Source organism: Thrips palmi, unplaced genomic scaffold, assembly GCF_012932325.1.
Source record: "Thrips palmi isolate BJ-2018 unplaced genomic scaffold, TpBJ-2018v1 HiC_scaffold_12, whole genome shotgun sequence".
NCBI classification, from domain to species: Eukaryota; Metazoa; Arthropoda; class Insecta; order Thysanoptera; family Thripidae; genus Thrips; species Thrips palmi.
In genome coordinates this window covers 7,229,297-7,245,489 of record NW_023144623.1, presented here as the reverse complement: position 1 = coordinate 7,245,489, position 16,193 = coordinate 7,229,297, and the positions used below count along the sequence as shown (strand labels likewise).

Here is a 16,193-nt window from a genome sequence, read left to right as displayed (position 1 = left end):
GGAAGTTTTTCTGACCACAATCAAAATTACTTGAATTCATTTTCCATACATTGTGTGTTCTGGTAGGGCCAGTGAAAAATTACAAAAGCAATTGGTATTCTTTGAAGTACAAAATTGTTTATTACATAATAAGAGCTTGGTTTGAGATTATTTCAGAATGTTTGTTGACAGGTACTTTCAATTTACATTTTTATTTACATTAATATTAGTTGGCACAGCAGATGCGACAGCCAAGGAACAAAGCGCTGCGTTGAAGCCAGCTGTGATGCAAACACTTTCCGCATTTCCTCGGAGAGCAGCAAATATGAAACCCGCATTCCAACTGTTGGTCCAGAAAACAAAATCAAAATGAGTCAATAGGCAATCATGAAGAGCGCATTCACTTGATGTAAAAAATAATCGATCGAACATACCAGTCACCAGCACCAGAAACACTGACAGGGACAGGCTGGCATGAGGGTGCAGGGTAGAAGCGCACTTGTGGATGAGTAATTGTGGGGGCTAAAAGTTGTCTGCTGCATCCATCCGATCCGACACTGAAGATTGGCTGGTCAGCAGTTCCTCTTCGACAAATCTGTAATTTTAATTAAGGTTTAATTCTTAAGCCTTAATGTGGAGAGGCCCATGCGAAGTCTAGGTTTGATACACTTACCACAACGCCTCGATGCCCAAGTGTTGCAATTACTATCTTAATGTGCTTTCCTAGAAATAAGGCCATGTCTTTTGCTTTGTCTACAACTTCTTCATCTGAAAGTTCTGATGCATTTGGTACAGAAGTTTCAGGCATACCTTCAAAATTTAAGAAACATGTTATTTTTAAGTTTAAACACAGATTTTATTTAAATCAGAAAAGTAATTGAATTAACAAGAAATTGCTGTTATTACCTGCAGCTTTGCACATTATCACAAGTTCATTGAAATTCGGCGACAGGACATCAATCATTTTCCAGCTGTCAGATTGAAATGGTTTGGCTGCTTTGTGGATGTCGGTAGGTTCGAACCAGACTACAAAAGAGAAAGAAAATAAAAATTAATTAACTGATAAACAGTTATTTCTCCGCTTTGAATGTATGGCGCCAACTGCTTTCAAGTGACGCTAGAGCTGTCGAAAATTAACACCCACAACAGCCAGTAAATTTGTAAATCAAGAGGGGAAATTGAAAGTGTACAAGTCCTGACCGAAATAACCCAAAACCCCATAGAAACTCTTCGGATTAATGCAGTCAAAGCTGAAATTTTCACCTGTTGCCCCGTCGGAGGCGCTTCTACAGCCCTAGCCAAGAGACGCCCCATTGCATTGTGGGAAGCGGGGAACGACGGGATCCGCCTCTGGCCGCCTCTGGCTTTCGGTACACAAGTGCACGAATGCAAGCCAAGTAAACGAAAACATAAACATGGGGTCCAAGTCAAGAACTGGACTAATCGCAACAGGGTGTGCAGTTGTTGCGTTTGTTTTCGTCCTTATTGCTTTCGTCACGCCGTGCTGGCTTGAAACTGATGGCCAGTTAGAAAGGCCCAAATTTATAAGGATAGGTAAGAATGAGTCACATAGCGTACCATAACCTACTTGTTGAACGAGGCGTGGCCTCTTGTGTTGTTTTGCTCTCTAATCAACCGAAATCTTTAAATAATTTTATGGATAGTGTTTTAAAACACGGGGCAACATATGAGGCAATTATTTAATGTAAACCTGGAGACCTTTCACGTTCTATCAGTCGCCCAATCATCAGTTGAAACTGACATTTCTACTATCAGTCAATCTTGACAGTTTGTGACTGTTTTGAAGATTTTCTTCCCCCTTAAACCTGATTGTAATACTTAATCTAAATGATGTTTTCGATTGCAGGCTTGTGGCAAGTATGCTTCAAAGATTTTGAAGATCCTCGCCATTATTATGACACAAAGTTCTATTCCTGCTGGTGGGTGTTCGAAGAGGAATATTATATCATCCATGACATTCTCTTGCCAGGTAATGGTTCTTTCCATAGTTTAGAATGTTGTGCTTTCGTTTTACTTACTAGCATTTCTCATTATTTCGAGTTTGGTTCCAGGATTCTTTGTAGCCACCCAATTTTTCTTCACTCTCTGTTTCACCCTACTGCTCATATCAACCTTCTTGGTTGCTTTGTATGTCTGTTGTCATAAGGAGCACTCTCGATATGTCCTTTTGCTACTGGTGATAGGAAGCTGCCTAGTCATCGCAGGTACTATTTTTTATTTTTGTTTTTGTTCCTGTTCAATAATGCTATACTTAAGTTACTTGACAAACCATTTCCTCTTTTCAGCCGTGTCTGGAACAATTGCTGTCATCATCTTTGGAGCCTTGGGTGACAGCCGATTTTGGATGCCAAATTGGGAGCACAATGACATCTCCTGGTCTTACGCTCTGGCTGTACTGGGTACACTTTTCCTTTACATCTCTGGGGCCCTGTACCTCATTGAAGGGAGGGTGATCAATAAGAAGCGCAAGAGGGCAGATGAGTCCGAAGGAGGTTATCACATGGAGACCAGAAAAACTGCATCACAAACAACTATATGAGTACTCAGCAATATGTAAAGTTGCTCACTTGTTGAACAGGTGTCAAATATTTTTTTCTTTCCATATTGATACCATCTAACAGACACATGGCACCTTGTAAGATAGCAGAGTTGTCAAAGTGTGTTACGGAGTTAAAAATAATTGGGAAGACACTCTTGACCTGTAAAGTATTTTGTAGAATTTTCAAGAAAAAGATAAATCACTCTGTGAGATTTTAGGGTGAAAAGTATTTTAATGACTTGATAATCTAGCACAGCTGTAATGTATGTATTCTATGTTCTCAGTTAAGATCTATATTGAATTTTAAATCTATTTTATTTAGAAGATAATAATTTTTTTGTAAGATTAAATCTGTCCAGATTTTTGTGTAATGTAATCCGTCCATTTTGAAATTCTAAAGAAAAGTGATATTTTTACCTTAGCCCATTCCAAAATTGTAACAAGAGGAAGAAAAGATTTTTATATGCTTGTCCAGAAAAGCAACCTTATGTTTAAGAATATTTTGCATGTGAATGTTACCAGTTGTGATTGAATTTGTTGTCTTTTTCCATTTTGATCATTTTATTAGTTCACATTACCCTCTTTGACACATTTTATTAGTTCAGATTGATCTGAGTCAAGATTCTGATATCTTAGTATTGATTTTTTATGTCATTTGTATTAATCAAGGTATTTATTTTATTGTGAATCTCAACCGCCACGACTGCCAATTTTTTTCAGCCTTGTTCGATGTTTTTACTGTCATCTTGATAGCATATTTTTCAAATCTCATACCTATCAGTATGGTAAGCACAGTACTTACTATTTGTGAAACTTATTCAACTCATTAAACTGTTCAAAGAAGGTTAAAGGACCTTCATTGGAGTATTGCTTATTGCACAATGTCCATTCTTTTTCTCATAGTGTAAGTTTGTTACCTATTTTTTATGAATTCCATCTTCATTTCATTTGTTTAAGTGTTTTAAGTGTTAAAATTTTTGCTACATGGTCTATATTTATTGTAGTTGTATCCAATGTCTATTACTGGATTCTACAGCAATATGAATTTGATATTTTAATCGAGCTGGTATACCAGTATTCTTTCTTTTTTTTCAGTAGCATGTATTGAGTTGTCAGTATTCCAAGTGATTTTAGAGATCTTTAGCAACTGTTTCAGAATTTTATGTGAACAGAATAGTACATCCAGAAGGTTGTTTGTATTGAGCACAAAGCTTCCATAACAGCATTATTTTTCTACCTTGTATTTCATTGCCTTACATTCCATCCATTATTTGATGTTCTCTCTGAAACCCTGCACAAGATTAGAACTGTGACTTCCTATTGTATGTCTTTTGACTGGGTGACTTTTCACAATGTCACTACATTTTGTGTAGACTCAGGTGAACTTTTCCCTCCAGTTCATACATACATAATGAAACAAGCTTGATTGTATTGTCAAAGTGCCTTATGTGAATAAAGAATAGAATTCGATGCATGACTTTCATTTCTGGAGTAAAACCGCAAGCCACTCAAGCTGAGCTCGAGAGTAGAAAGGCAGTGCCCCAGATGCGTTGTCGTTTGTGGCTCCGCAGCCGTGCCAGCCGTGCCGAGGTGGTCAGGACTGTCGAGACGAGTCGTGATTTGCACCTCGTTTGTCCCTTGTCAGCCAGGGCCCCGGCGGCCGCGGCCGCCCCCGCTCCGGCGCGTGGAAAACAAGGTCACTGCCAAAGCGTTCGCACGCCCCGCCCCGCCCCCGCCGCCACATCACTTTTCGTTTCGGGTTTGCCACTCGGTTTCCCAGACGGAAGACAACGACCGTCGCGCGGTGGAATTGGCCGAATGGCAGCTTCGTCGCTGTCCGGACGCGCCGTGACAGAGTGACGGATGCCCGACGGGTGTCCTGCCCTCCAGGCGGCCGCTGCAGTCCAGTAAACGAGAGTCCAAAGCGACGGGCCTGCCCCTGCTCGCACACCTTATCTAAGACCCTGGGAACCGAACCAGTCGCACTGCACAGGTCCGCATAGATTGTTTCGTCGCTGTCCTTCTCGCACCCCAAGGGAACGTCCCACGAGTGCGAGAGAGACAGAGCGACGACACCACTGCTGCTTTGAATACGCACGCACGAATGCAGCGAACAGCTACTAATTCCAAAGGATTGTTCCGCCGCTCTGTCTCTCTCGCACTCGCGGGGCGGCCCGTCGGGATGCGAGGCAGACAGAGCGATGGAGTGCACCTTCAGAAAGAGGCGGTTGTGAACGAACGCGGCGGCGCGTCGAGGCCGTGCCGGTTGCCGGTCTGTCAGGCCTTGTCTGCACTGTGGGCAACACTCTGGCAGCTGGCGGTGCTCGCGGTGCATCCCAACGACGACGCGAGGGTGCGCTGCCTCGCCTCGCAGCCTCGCAGCCTCGCCCCGGCCGCGGAATGCACTAGAAATAAAGGCCGCGCCCGGTGGGATTCGAACCCGGGGTCGGCCGGTCGCGCCAGTCTCGCAAGGACGAGGGACTTCCCCCGGTGGCGGGAACCACCGCGACAAGCCCTATCGCGCCGCCGCTGTGAGGCAAGGACACGGCCTTGGCGCCGATTTACCAGAGCACGCTGTCTCTCTCTCGCACCAGTAGACCTTCTCCTAGGGGTGCGAGGGAGACAGAGCGACGACGGCCGGGTGGGCCAAGCCCTTGTACTCCTTTTACGGGCACGGGAGGCGCCCCGCGCTGTCGCTTGGCCGTCGCGTCGCCCAGCAGACCGATTCCGAGAGTCGCTTTCGTCGCTCTGTCTCTCTCGTAGTCATGGGGCGCACCCAGTAGGTGCGAGGGAGACAGAGCGACGAAAACGACCCTCGGAATCGGTCTGCTGAGGCTGCGTGCCCGTCGGCGTGCCCTGCGTGCTGCATGGTGCCGCGGTCACACGCGGCACGCGGCGCATACAATGCCAAGGTGCGGCGGCAGTGCGCGACCATAGACTCTCCCGGAGCCCAACCTGTGCCAAAGCCGTGAAACGCTCTGGAAGACTGGCCTAGTGCCGCGGAGCTGGACAATCCGCCCAAAAATCGTGAAAACAGGATTTTTTCGCGAAAAAAAAATAAATGAAACTACGAATAATAATTTTATATTTTTCAAAGTGAGAGCAAGCACCAAAAATGTGTCGCAGATCGACAGAAATTGAGAGAGACTCTGACAAAAGGCGAGAACGATTTGTCTACAATTTAAACTTGACAGTGCCGAAATCCTCGGGTACTTTTAGGGAGTGGGTGGAAGGTTACGCGCGGCGCCACTTGATAAACGACCTGTATGCGTGTTTGTCGCGAGACGCGTCAACAACAGCAACAACAACAACAGCAGGGAAACAACAACCTGGCCGCGCGTCTCATGGGAAGAGAACCTGGCTGCATTGTGTCGCTGGACTCGCTGCGTGGGTGCGTCCGCCAGTCCGTCGCGGTGCGCGGCCGAGGGGCCGGCGTGGCCTAACTTTGGACCTGCCAGCGGCCTGGGGCCCTGCGGCGTGGGGGCGCGCTGCAGAAGGGGTTACTGCGCTCCGACTGTACGCCGCGCGCGCCGCCGTCCCGCCAGCCCGCCGGCGCGGGTGAGGTCCTCGGGGAAGGCCAGCGCAGTAGTCCGAGCGCGTCCGCGACGGCCGCTCAGCTCCGCGTTAGCTCCGCGTTCGCTTCGCGCTTCGCGCGTGTGTGTCAGTGTGCCAGTGCCGCGTCGCGCCAAAACAAGGCGAAACCGAGAGTGACACATCGCCAGTGCACTAGTGCTCCACAGTCGCAGGCCGTTGGATTTCGCACCGAGGTAACCGTGTTTTGAGACGAAGTCCGGATTTCCTGGATTCCCTATCCTCTGTCATGCTAGGACTGGAGTGACATAATAACCGCAGTCTGTCGAAGCGCTGATGTGACTCATGGGAGCGAGCATGGGAGACGAGCAGGTGGATTTACGACGGCGGTTTCGCGGCGCTGTCTCTCTCGCACCCCTCCGGCACGCCCAATCAGTGAGAAAGGGACAGAGCTCTGCTCGGAGTCGGCCTGCAGGCTTGGCAGATTTGCTGCACGCAAGTCGGCTGCGATGGAAAGGATGAAGGAGGATTCGTCTGCTCTATTGGGAGGCTTCCGAAAACGCGCCCGCCGCCTCCGCCATCGCCTTGACGGCGCATACGTGTCGGAAACCGTCGCCCCGGACGCAGCCCAGAAATGTCACAATCACCGTGCCTTTTGCGTTTTCCCACGCTGAGGTGACGCCAGGCTCGCCACCGCGCTCGAGTGTCCGGTGCGTCCGGTGCCCGCGGTTCGGGTTGCCGCCGTTTCCTCAGAGCGCTGTGGGGGCCTTCCCTGCCGATCGGGGGCCCTGGGGCTTCGATTCGAATCGTGACTTTGTCGGCAGCGACGACAATTAGCGGCTCCGCGGCGAAGGGTCGCCGCTCAAAAAGCGGCGCAACCTTCCCTGCGGTTGGCCAGCCTGTCCCGTTTGTTAGCGTCGAGCTTCGCGAGAATGCCGCGCGAGGGCGCTGCGTGTTGTTTTTGACTCATGGGCGTCGTCCAGGAGGTAAATAAATAGCTTATTTTACGGGTCCCCTGCTCTCTCGGTTCGTCCACTGCGTTCTGCGACGTGTCTGTCAGTGGGAGGAATTCCCCTGAGCCTGGGGTGGCAGTTATTTCGCAGGGAAGGCCGCTCGATTTTGAGCGAGCGGGGAAAGTTGGCCTTGCGGGGGACTTGGGGTTAGGACTGGGTGTGTTGCTGTAGACCGTAGACACGGCGCTGGCTGTTTAACACCTGCACGAATTGTGAAAGGTGCGAATGACTGCACCCCGAGAAGCAGGGCTAGCGAACGACTCGGCAGTCACGCACGCAGCGCCAGGGTTGCGTCGGCCGGTGAGCCGTTCTGATAAGTGGTGACTAATGGATTGTGTCACTGGCCATTAGTTGCCGTCAATAATTTCTGTTGTCATTGGACTGGCCTGGCATCTACAGATTCACATGCTTAATTTCACTTCATAAATGTGTTAATTATTTTTTAAAATTTTGTTGCAGGTTCTGCGTAAAGCTATTCCATAGTCTTTAAAATGCCGAAGAGACGGAGTTTGTCAGGGAACTGCGCCATTGGAGTGTTTGTTATAGCATGTGTGGCTATAGTGGTTGCATTCTGCTCACCTAGCTGGCTGGTAAGAAAAAGTTTTCTGCTTTGGATACTGTGCTGATTGCTTTTGTATGCTTTCATGGTGACAATTTCTTTTTCAGGTCAGTGATTACAGAATAACAGGAGCAAAATTGAATCGATTGGGATTATGGACTCATTGTTTCCGATCCCTCCCTGATCCTCAAGATGAGTACCAGAGGCGCTTCTTTGTTGGCTGCCGCTGGATTTACGATCCCTTCACTACAGGATATGACCAGATTCGAGGTTACCTCATTCCTCGTAAGCTACGTTCAATCTCTCTGGTGTACAAATGTTCTATTAACTACCATTGACTAATTTTATTTTATTTTCCACCAGCATTCATGGTTGCCACACAATTTTTCTTCACTCTGACTTTCATTGAGACTCTCATAAACTTTATACTAGTACTGGTGTTCTTCCTGTGTGCGGGCCCTGATCAAAAACGCTATGTTCAGCTCATACGGATCATTGGACTTCTCCTGCTAGGTGGAGGTATGACTCACCAAAGTATTTTCACCCCTCTTAGAATGTGTCCTCCCAACTAAAACAGTACAATGCATTAATTGCTTTTCTATTCCAGGTGCATGTGGAGCCATAGCCGTGATAGTTTTTGCATCTTGTGCTAATCGTAAAAACTGGATGCCTGGACAAGTGAACAACTTCTTTGGATGGTCATTTGGATTGGCTGTTGTTGGGGTTTGCATGAACCTCATTTCTGGAACCCTGTTTCTAGTTGAATGCAACATTCAGAAAAAGAAGAGGAAGTATCTCAAGGAGTCACAGACTAGATTTGAGATGGATCAAGAAACCAAGGCTTAATTTAATGTGTGAGGAATATTGATTTTAACTGAACTTAAGGACTCAGGTACCACATTTGAAGTAAAGTTTTATGGAGTTTTTTTTTTTTTAAAAAAAGACAATAGGTATTCAAGAGACTCAGGTAGCAATATGTACCATGAATTATTTCGACCAGTACCTGTTGTCCATTACTACTTGACAGTAGCATTCCGTTTTTTATGAAAAAGTTTCACTCTTGAGCCATGGACCAAATTGTGTTCAGATGCCTTAGAAAAGAGATTCATATCACTGAATTCTTTTCATATTTTTGACTGAATGATCTTTTCTATGAACTATTTGTTACAATTTTACTAAGAGTCTCTTAAAAACATAAAGAGGAGAAAGTTTAAATTTTGATGTAGTAGTGGCATTTATGTTATTAATGCAGACATTCTTAACTCAAAATGCACAATTTTATTACTCTTGGTAAGCAAAAGTTTATCAACTGACTACCGTCCATACTTAAAGACTAGTTTTAATGAAATACTGTACTAGAATCTCTTTGATGTTTTCATGCACAAATTGTCGTTCTTAATTCCGTCCTCATTTGGAATGATAGGAAAAGTTAGTTAGTATTTATGGTTGTTAACAACTCTAGTGATGAGATTGTTTTTATGTCTAAGTTTGTACTATTAATTAATTGTGAATGCAAGGCAATCTGGTCATATATTCCCTCCAGCTAGATTTTTCACTTTGATCTGTCAATTTCATTTCAGTGATAAGATTAGTGCCTTATAATTCTTGCTAAGTAAACTTTTTTGCCTGAATGAAGTTGTTTGTTGTGACTGGATCACATCTCAGAGCTTGTCTCACATGCCTTTTGCATGTAACTTCAATTTTTATCTTATTATTATTCAAGAGCATATCATTCCATTAGATTGATCTTTTTCAATATTTTTTACTTCATTGCTGAAATGTATTTTTTCATTTTATTTCTGATCACCAATGTTGATATTGGCTGTTTTGTAAGATATTTCTTTTTATAACTACTTAATATGCTACTATGGAGTATTCTCTTTATGGCTCCATTTGATCTGAAGTATTTGTCGCCGTCCACTGTCTATCATACTTTTTTTTGTACTGTATATGAAACAAATAAAGAGACAAACAAATCTTTGAAATCAGAGTGTAACATGTTTCCCATCACTATTTGCCCACAAACTTATTCGCTTTACCCGAGAAACAGACGAAGAATCGATCGAACACCAATGGCCAATGGCCTCAAACATTCCACAGTTCGAAAAGAACCGCGGCACCTGAGCCACCTGCAAGTCAGCAGTATAGACAACGTCTTCATCCCGAAACCAAACTGCTGTAACGCACTGGTGGAAACAATAACATTTCTAGATGGATTATAAAGAGTCGAAATAAATAAAATACGATCAAGATCGATGTATTTTTAAGCAGCTTATCTCCAGACATTAAAGCTTTAGCCCGGCGCTTTGTCAGGTTACGGTTGGTATGCCTTGCTAGGCGTGGCGGCGCATGTGGAGGGGGTGAAGCTTGTTGAAGCATCAAACCAAAACATTGTCCGGGATATGTAATGTTCTCACGTCTTTGACAAATTCTGAGAAGTTTTTTTGGTTTATAAGGAACAAGTACCGATCCCATCAACCATCATGTCGGTGAATTCGGAGCAGGAGTACCCCAAAGCCTCCCGTAAGTTTTGCCGTTTGGATGAGAGACTACCTAACCAACAAAGATCCAATTTGTTTTGCCTTTTAATCCTTTTCCTACAACAATGCATGTTTGTAAAATAATAGGATGTTAATTTTTTGATTACATCTTAATCATTACCATCATTGTTGTATTAAGATTATAGCAATTTTCCTCCTTTCTATGAAGAAAGGGTTCAAGCTATGTGTCACCTGCCCAACCCAAACTATTTGCATCTAGTTCCTCACTTTGATCAATGTGAAATAAAAAGTTTTGACATTGCAGGGGCTATGCACTATGGAGGAGTTCTATCGTATTGTGCTGGTATTTTCCTCATCATGGCTTTTTGTGGGTAAGTAGAGTGTTGAACCAAAATGAATGAGGTTTTCCTAGTTGGACTGTGTTTTAACATATAACCTTGTGTTTGTTTAACAGGCCTTACTGGATCCAGTCATACAAGGAAACATTCTCTCCCTTCAAACACATGGGCCTGTGGGAGTACTGCTTTGAAAACTATCGCTACCCATACTACCAGTTCCCTCACTTATTCCATGGCTGTCACCATATCTTCAGTCAGGAATACTATGTGATTCGTGAATGGCTGATTCCTGGCTGGCTCATGGTGGTGCAGACATTTGTTACATTGGCTCTCATGTTGAGTTTCTCTGCCCAAATTATGGCTGCTCTGACACTCATTCGTTGGCCTCTAAAGTTTGTCCTGCGATATGAGTGGCTCTTGACTAGTCTTTGCTTCTTGTTTAATGCCGTAGCAAGTAAGTACTCTGCATTTGTTTTCAACATTTGCCCTCTGTTTATTTCTAAAAAGTCTATAATTATTAATGTTACTTCTCTTTGCAGGTGCCTTTTTATTCCTTGCCGTTAGCATCTTCGGAGGCCAGTGCTGGCGTCGTGATTGGCTAGAATACCCCAACTACAATTACCTGTCTTGGTCTTACGGATTTGCTGTGATTTCATTTTTCTTCCACGGTTTTGCAGCATATGCTCTCTTCTTTGTAAGTTTTTTATTCTCTCTTTATCATAAATGGGATTACTCTGTTTCCTCCGCTTATTCTCTTTTTTTCCCTCCTACAGGAAACTCGCAGGTACTATGAAGAGAGAAGAGCCAACAGTAACCTTGTCATGCAGATGTACCCTGACCATGCAAGAAATGGGTACATGTGAACCAGTCTAGAATTTTAAGGAAGCCAAGTCAAAGAAGACATTCCACTCGGTATTCTTGTATTGATTGCCACAATATGTATTCTCATTTTGTTTTCATAGTAGTAAATACTTAACATCTAGCTTTTGCTAGAAATTTTGATGCAAAGCATCTTTTTTAATTTTACATAGATGATTTAGATTGACCAAAAGTCATGGAGGCACCTTGACTTTGCCATGGTGTCCTTTGTCAAGTTTGTATAACTTAGGATCTCTCCCTTAAACACACTACCATGTCTTTTTGTGGTATAGTTAAGATTTTATGACCAATGGCTTAGATAAGACTTCACAAAACTATTTTCTCCCTCACAGTCTCATTTTCATTTAGCCTTATCAAATGCACCCAGCTTTGGTCACTGTGATTTATGTACTGGATATTTAAGATTTCTGAATCATGGCACAGGTACCTTATTGTATTACTGTGTGTCTTTTCTTCCTGTGGACTATTACCATTGTGTTTTTACAAAAATGTATTATGAATAGTTCTGATGCTTGTGGGAATCTGGACATGAAGTGCCTTCACATGTTATAAGAGTTAATTATTTGACATAATGCTTTTGTCATTGTGATCATACTCATTTAGTAATTAGTTTTGATTTTTATGATCTTTTTCACTCTGAGAACTGGAGCGAATCTCTCTCATTGTTTTTATATTCAGCATTCTGTCTGAAATATTTTTAGTGACCCTGTTCTGACATGTGTTACCTTTTTACAAAACAAGTATTCCGTCCAAACATTCTTGTTGTTACTCATATTGTACTTTTTTTACTTCTATAGTTAATGCTTTTGAGTTCTTTACTTCTAGTATTTTATAACAGGTGTATCTTCCACCTGCAAATTTTAATTATTATTTATGGTTTCTGTTTAAGAATTATCTTTATATGAACCAACATTGACTAGCTGACATGTCAGTTTATTTCTTGAGAATGTTATTTGTAACCTTTTTCAAAGTTTCTATGCATTGTTTATTTGTCTGAACAAATGTTTTTTGAATAATCAAATTATGCACAATTTTGTACTTGAATGTACTTAAATATATTTGGTTTAAACTATTAAATGAAATTTATCAGTTTTTATCACTATACCATGTGACTGATGTTTGCTGAAGCAATAAAGTGCCTTATCTCGATTTCTAACTAAATGTGTTAAATTTTTTTAGACTTCATACCTGATACCCCAGCCTGCTGGCACTGCCGCAGAACGTAGTGGATAGTCTCTGATGGGATATTTCCGTCCAAGACAACTAGAGAGCTTGACACTAAGGATACTTTATGCTGTTCAACCTGAAATCAGAAAAATAGAGGCTGAGATGAAACACAGTTAAAATCTAGGGGAAGAGCAATTCTTTCCCCAGCAAGGCGGTGCCTCTCCTCACCATGTCGGTGGAGATGAAGTTGTGCACGTCCATGTCCCCGGCGCCCGTGTGGCACTCCCCGGTGCTGGACAGCAGCAGGTTGTAGGCGGCGGTGCGGCCGCCCGAGACCACCTCGACGCCGGTCGTGTCCTGCAGGAAGGCAAGGACACCGTCAGGAGCTCTCTCGACCCGTCAGCTGGTTTGGCAGGCCAGAGTGTGCCGGCTGGGCCGAGTCACGTAGTTCGTAGTTCAGACCGCCAGAATAACTGGCAGCCGGGCCGGGCGGGGCCTCGTCGACTCACCATGTGCGCCAGGGTGTCCTTGACAATGAAGTGGCCGGCCAGGTCGTCGCCGACGGCGCTCAGGAGCAGGGCCTTGGTGCCGAGGCGGGCCAGCGCGTCCGCGATGTTGCGGCCCACGCCGCCGCCAGACTGCACGATCTGCGCGCGGTGCGAGCGCCCGTCCGCCTGCAGCAAACCAAACAAACAGTCTTAGTCTCGGCAAGGCGAGGCGAGGGAGGGGCGAGTCGGGTCGGGGCTTTGGGCCGCGCGCCTCGCCGCGGACAGGGGCAAGGCTGGCCGGGCGAGTTCGGGGAGGGCGCGGCAGCAAGAGCAAGGCAGCGCGGCAAGGGCCAGGGCGTGGTAATTCGGAACACGCTTTCGGCGGAAGCGGGCGCCGACAGCACACGGACGCACACCGCACACACACTCTCTCACGTGCTCACACTGACACGGCATGGACGTCATTGGACGCACAGACACACACTGAGAAGCAGACAGACATAAACACACACACACACTCAAAGCACAAAGCGAAACTGCGATTGTGCGGCTCCCCGCCAGCGTCGGCGCCAGCGTCCTCAGATCTTGAGACGGCAGACGGCAATGGGAGCGCCTGCGGAACTCGGAGTAGGCCGTGCCGCCGGACACACGTTCACGGCGTGCTGCCTGCGGCCCGGGCGCTCGCCGTCGCCGTCGCCGCGAGGAGCCAGATCGCCTCTCTCGCTCCGCCACTCCGTCTCCCTCGCACTCACGGGGCGTTCCGTAGGGGTGCGAGAGCGACAGGGTGACCGAGGCTGGCGCGCTGCCGAGTGACAAGGCCGCGACACCGATTCGTCACCACAACGACGCGGTCGATCACACCGACGGCACGCCGACGGCACGCCGACGGCACGCCGAACCGCAACATCTCGGCGACAGCATGTGTTTATTCTTCCCCTCCCTCCACTCACATCCCCCGGGGCCCGGGGCGATTCAGTAATGAAAATGCGTACGCATACGTCGCCATGCCGGGCCGGTCGGGCCGCCGCGCCGCGCCTGCTCCAGAATGTTCCCTACACTAGAGGGACCGGGAAAGGAGGGGAGGGGAGGGGGATGCCGACATGATGAGTCCACCCGTGGCCTCGGGGACGGCGACGGCGGGGACGGCGGGCGCGCCGCGGTCTCATGGCAACCCGGTACCCGCCCAGCCCAGCCCAGCCAGTCCAGTGTACACCGCACACAAGCTCTGTCGTCTTTGTAACACACCACCGCAAGCGACCGCAAGAGTACCACTAGAAGGGAGGGGGAGGGTTTCTTATCAGGGTGGAGCGCGGCCCATATCTCTTCCGCTTCTCCCGGCCGGGCGACACCCTCGAACTAACACCCCCCGCGCCGCCCGCCGCCCGCCGCCACCACGCCCCGTCTCGAGGGTGGAGCCGTGTGTCATGTGATGCGGCACTGCGAGGCACTGGCAGTGGGCATATGGTGGAGGGAGATCCGAACGCCTTCTGACACATCGCGCGAAGCCTCCCCACAGTATACAGTCGCCCGAGTCGCCCCGATATGACCATCTTTTCTCGTCCCCCGACGTCTCTCTCTCTCCCTCCTCCTCCTCCTCCTCTCTCTCTCTCTCTCTCTCTCTCTCTCTCTCTCTCTCTCTCTCTCTCTCTCTCTCTCTCTCTCTCCCCCTTTGCTCCCCTGCCTGTAAAGGTAAATGTTCGCCGTTCCGGCCGCGCGCTCTCCTCATCGTTCATCGAAATGCGCATTGCTTGATGCCGTTATGGAAAGTGTTTCACTTGCAGTGGTGCGCCTCGGCGCTCCGCTCTGCCGGCTCTGCCGCTCTGCCCTCCGGCGGCACGGCACGGCTCGGCTCGGCTCGGCACGGGGTGCACTGCAACTCACACAGCCGGGCTGCCTTTCAAATCAGCGCGCCACGGTCCGCGGCTACGCCCTGCCGAGCGATTCCGAAAAGCGTTCCGCGTCTGTCTCTTGACACTTGAGCCCGAGCCTCGAGTGCGACGGAGAAGGAGCGACGAAACGACTTTGCGGAATCCGTCTGCCGCGCCCGGAACCGGGAGGACGCGGTTCGCCGCGGTTCGCACGGCCGGGCTGTGCGAGGGGGGAAAATAATGAAAAATGACGAATTGGGCGAGATATCCTCCATGAATTGCAAATTGAGCAGCAACTTTGTCTCGAGCCGCACCTTCCCCGGGGCGGGGGGGGGGGGGGGGGGGCTGCAAGGCCGCAGAGTCTACTGGGGCCCCGCAGGCCCGGCCGCCTGTTTGTCAAAGTTTCAGAATGTGGCGAACCCTCATCATGCATGCTTTTCTCAACGTTTATTCTCCCCCTTGCGGAACTATGCAAAGTGAGGTGTCGGTGCGAAAGTAAAGCACCGCAAGGCAGCACAACTTGAAGGCATTTCCGATTCACAGGAGAACCGGAACGCACCGCACGCAGTCTGAGCTCGAGTCTGAGACTGCATCTGCGAAGGCTGTCTGGTCTGCCTCACCTTCGGGGCGCGCTGGGTGAGTGACTTCGGTGACTTCTAACTCCCATCCCAGCGGTCCGTTCCTCCAGCCGAAAACCCCAGCCGCAGTCGCCAGGCCCATTTTCCGAAGCGGATCATCCCTTCCGCCCCCTAAAGAGGCCGTCCTTGTCTTTCCCACTTCCTTAGGGAAGCCCAATAAACGGAGAAGAAATCTCTCTGTCGGCCAGGGAGCGAGAGCGAGAGAGAGGGACAGCAGCGGGGCGCCTTTTGTACGCCCGCGATCCAATTCCCCAATAAATACAGAATTCCTTCGTCCTCGCCGCCCCGCCGCGCCCCACCGCGCCCCGCCCCGCCGCGCCCCCACCGCAGGAAAATGGAGAATGAAATGAGGATGGCCTTTCCCGCGCTTCCTTCCGCGCCAATTCGCGGCGTGTCGTTGGAAACAAAACCCTGTACGCGGCGCTGCCATGGCGCTGCCGCCGCCTCATTCCGAGGCACCCTTTCATCGCCCCGTCTCTCTCTCTCTCTCTCGCACTCATTGAGCGCCCCGTACAGGTGCGAGAGAGAGAGAGACGGAAGGGCTCCTCCCCAAACCGCGACTGCCGCGACCGCGACCATCAGCAGGACCTCGACAACCGCCGCCGCGGCAAGGGGGGCTGACTCTCCCGAACCGTGTACGAAGTATTATATATTATAGGTATTATAGAGTAT

The 16,193-nt window shown here is 48.0% G+C and overlaps 3 protein-coding genes across 7 annotated transcripts; 2 read left to right on the top strand and 1 right to left on the bottom strand.

Annotated features, from left to right (window-relative positions):
- Positions 1–95: 95 nt before the first annotated feature.
- LOC117640715 lies at positions 96–13,182 on the bottom strand. Of its 2 annotated transcripts, XM_034377536.1 has the most exons (7): positions 13,037–13,182; positions 12,756–12,884; positions 12,549–12,663; positions 886–1,005; positions 653–789; positions 414–574; positions 96–322 (listed from the first exon to the last, which is right to left on the bottom strand). In XM_034377536.1, the coding sequence occupies exons 1-7, from the start codon at positions 13,037–13,039 to the stop codon at positions 178–180; spliced, it is 810 nt and encodes a 269-aa protein (XP_034233427.1). In that variant the 5' UTR covers positions 13,040–13,182; the 3' UTR covers positions 96–177. The 2 variants fall into 2 exon arrangements, with proteins under 2 accessions (XP_034233427.1, XP_034233428.1); XM_034377537.1 differs by lacking the exons at positions 12,549–12,663; positions 12,756–12,884; positions 13,037–13,182 and adding an exon at positions 2,019–2,121.
- LOC117640717 lies at positions 6,148–9,627 on the top strand. 4 transcript variants are annotated; one of them, XM_034377540.1, is made up of 5 exons: positions 6,148–6,306; positions 7,543–7,673; positions 7,750–7,927; positions 8,006–8,161; positions 8,250–9,627. In XM_034377540.1, the coding sequence occupies exons 2-5, from the start codon at positions 7,575–7,577 to the stop codon at positions 8,486–8,488; spliced, it is 672 nt and encodes a 223-aa protein (XP_034233431.1). In that variant the 5' UTR covers positions 6,148–6,306; positions 7,543–7,574; the 3' UTR covers positions 8,489–9,627. The 4 variants fall into 4 exon arrangements, with proteins under 4 accessions (XP_034233431.1, XP_034233430.1, XP_034233432.1 ...); XM_034377539.1 differs by lacking the exon at positions 6,148–6,306 and adding an exon at positions 6,950–7,056; XM_034377541.1 differs by lacking the exon at positions 6,148–6,306 and adding an exon at positions 7,172–7,302.
- LOC117640716 lies at positions 9,972–11,489 on the top strand. Its single transcript, XM_034377538.1, has 5 exons — positions 9,972–10,165; positions 10,448–10,514; positions 10,598–10,935; positions 11,021–11,175; positions 11,255–11,489. The coding sequence occupies exons 1-5, from the start codon at positions 10,126–10,128 to the stop codon at positions 11,342–11,344; spliced, it is 690 nt and encodes a 229-aa protein (XP_034233429.1). The 5' UTR covers positions 9,972–10,125; the 3' UTR covers positions 11,345–11,489.
- Positions 13,183–16,193: the final 3,011 nt, after the last annotated feature.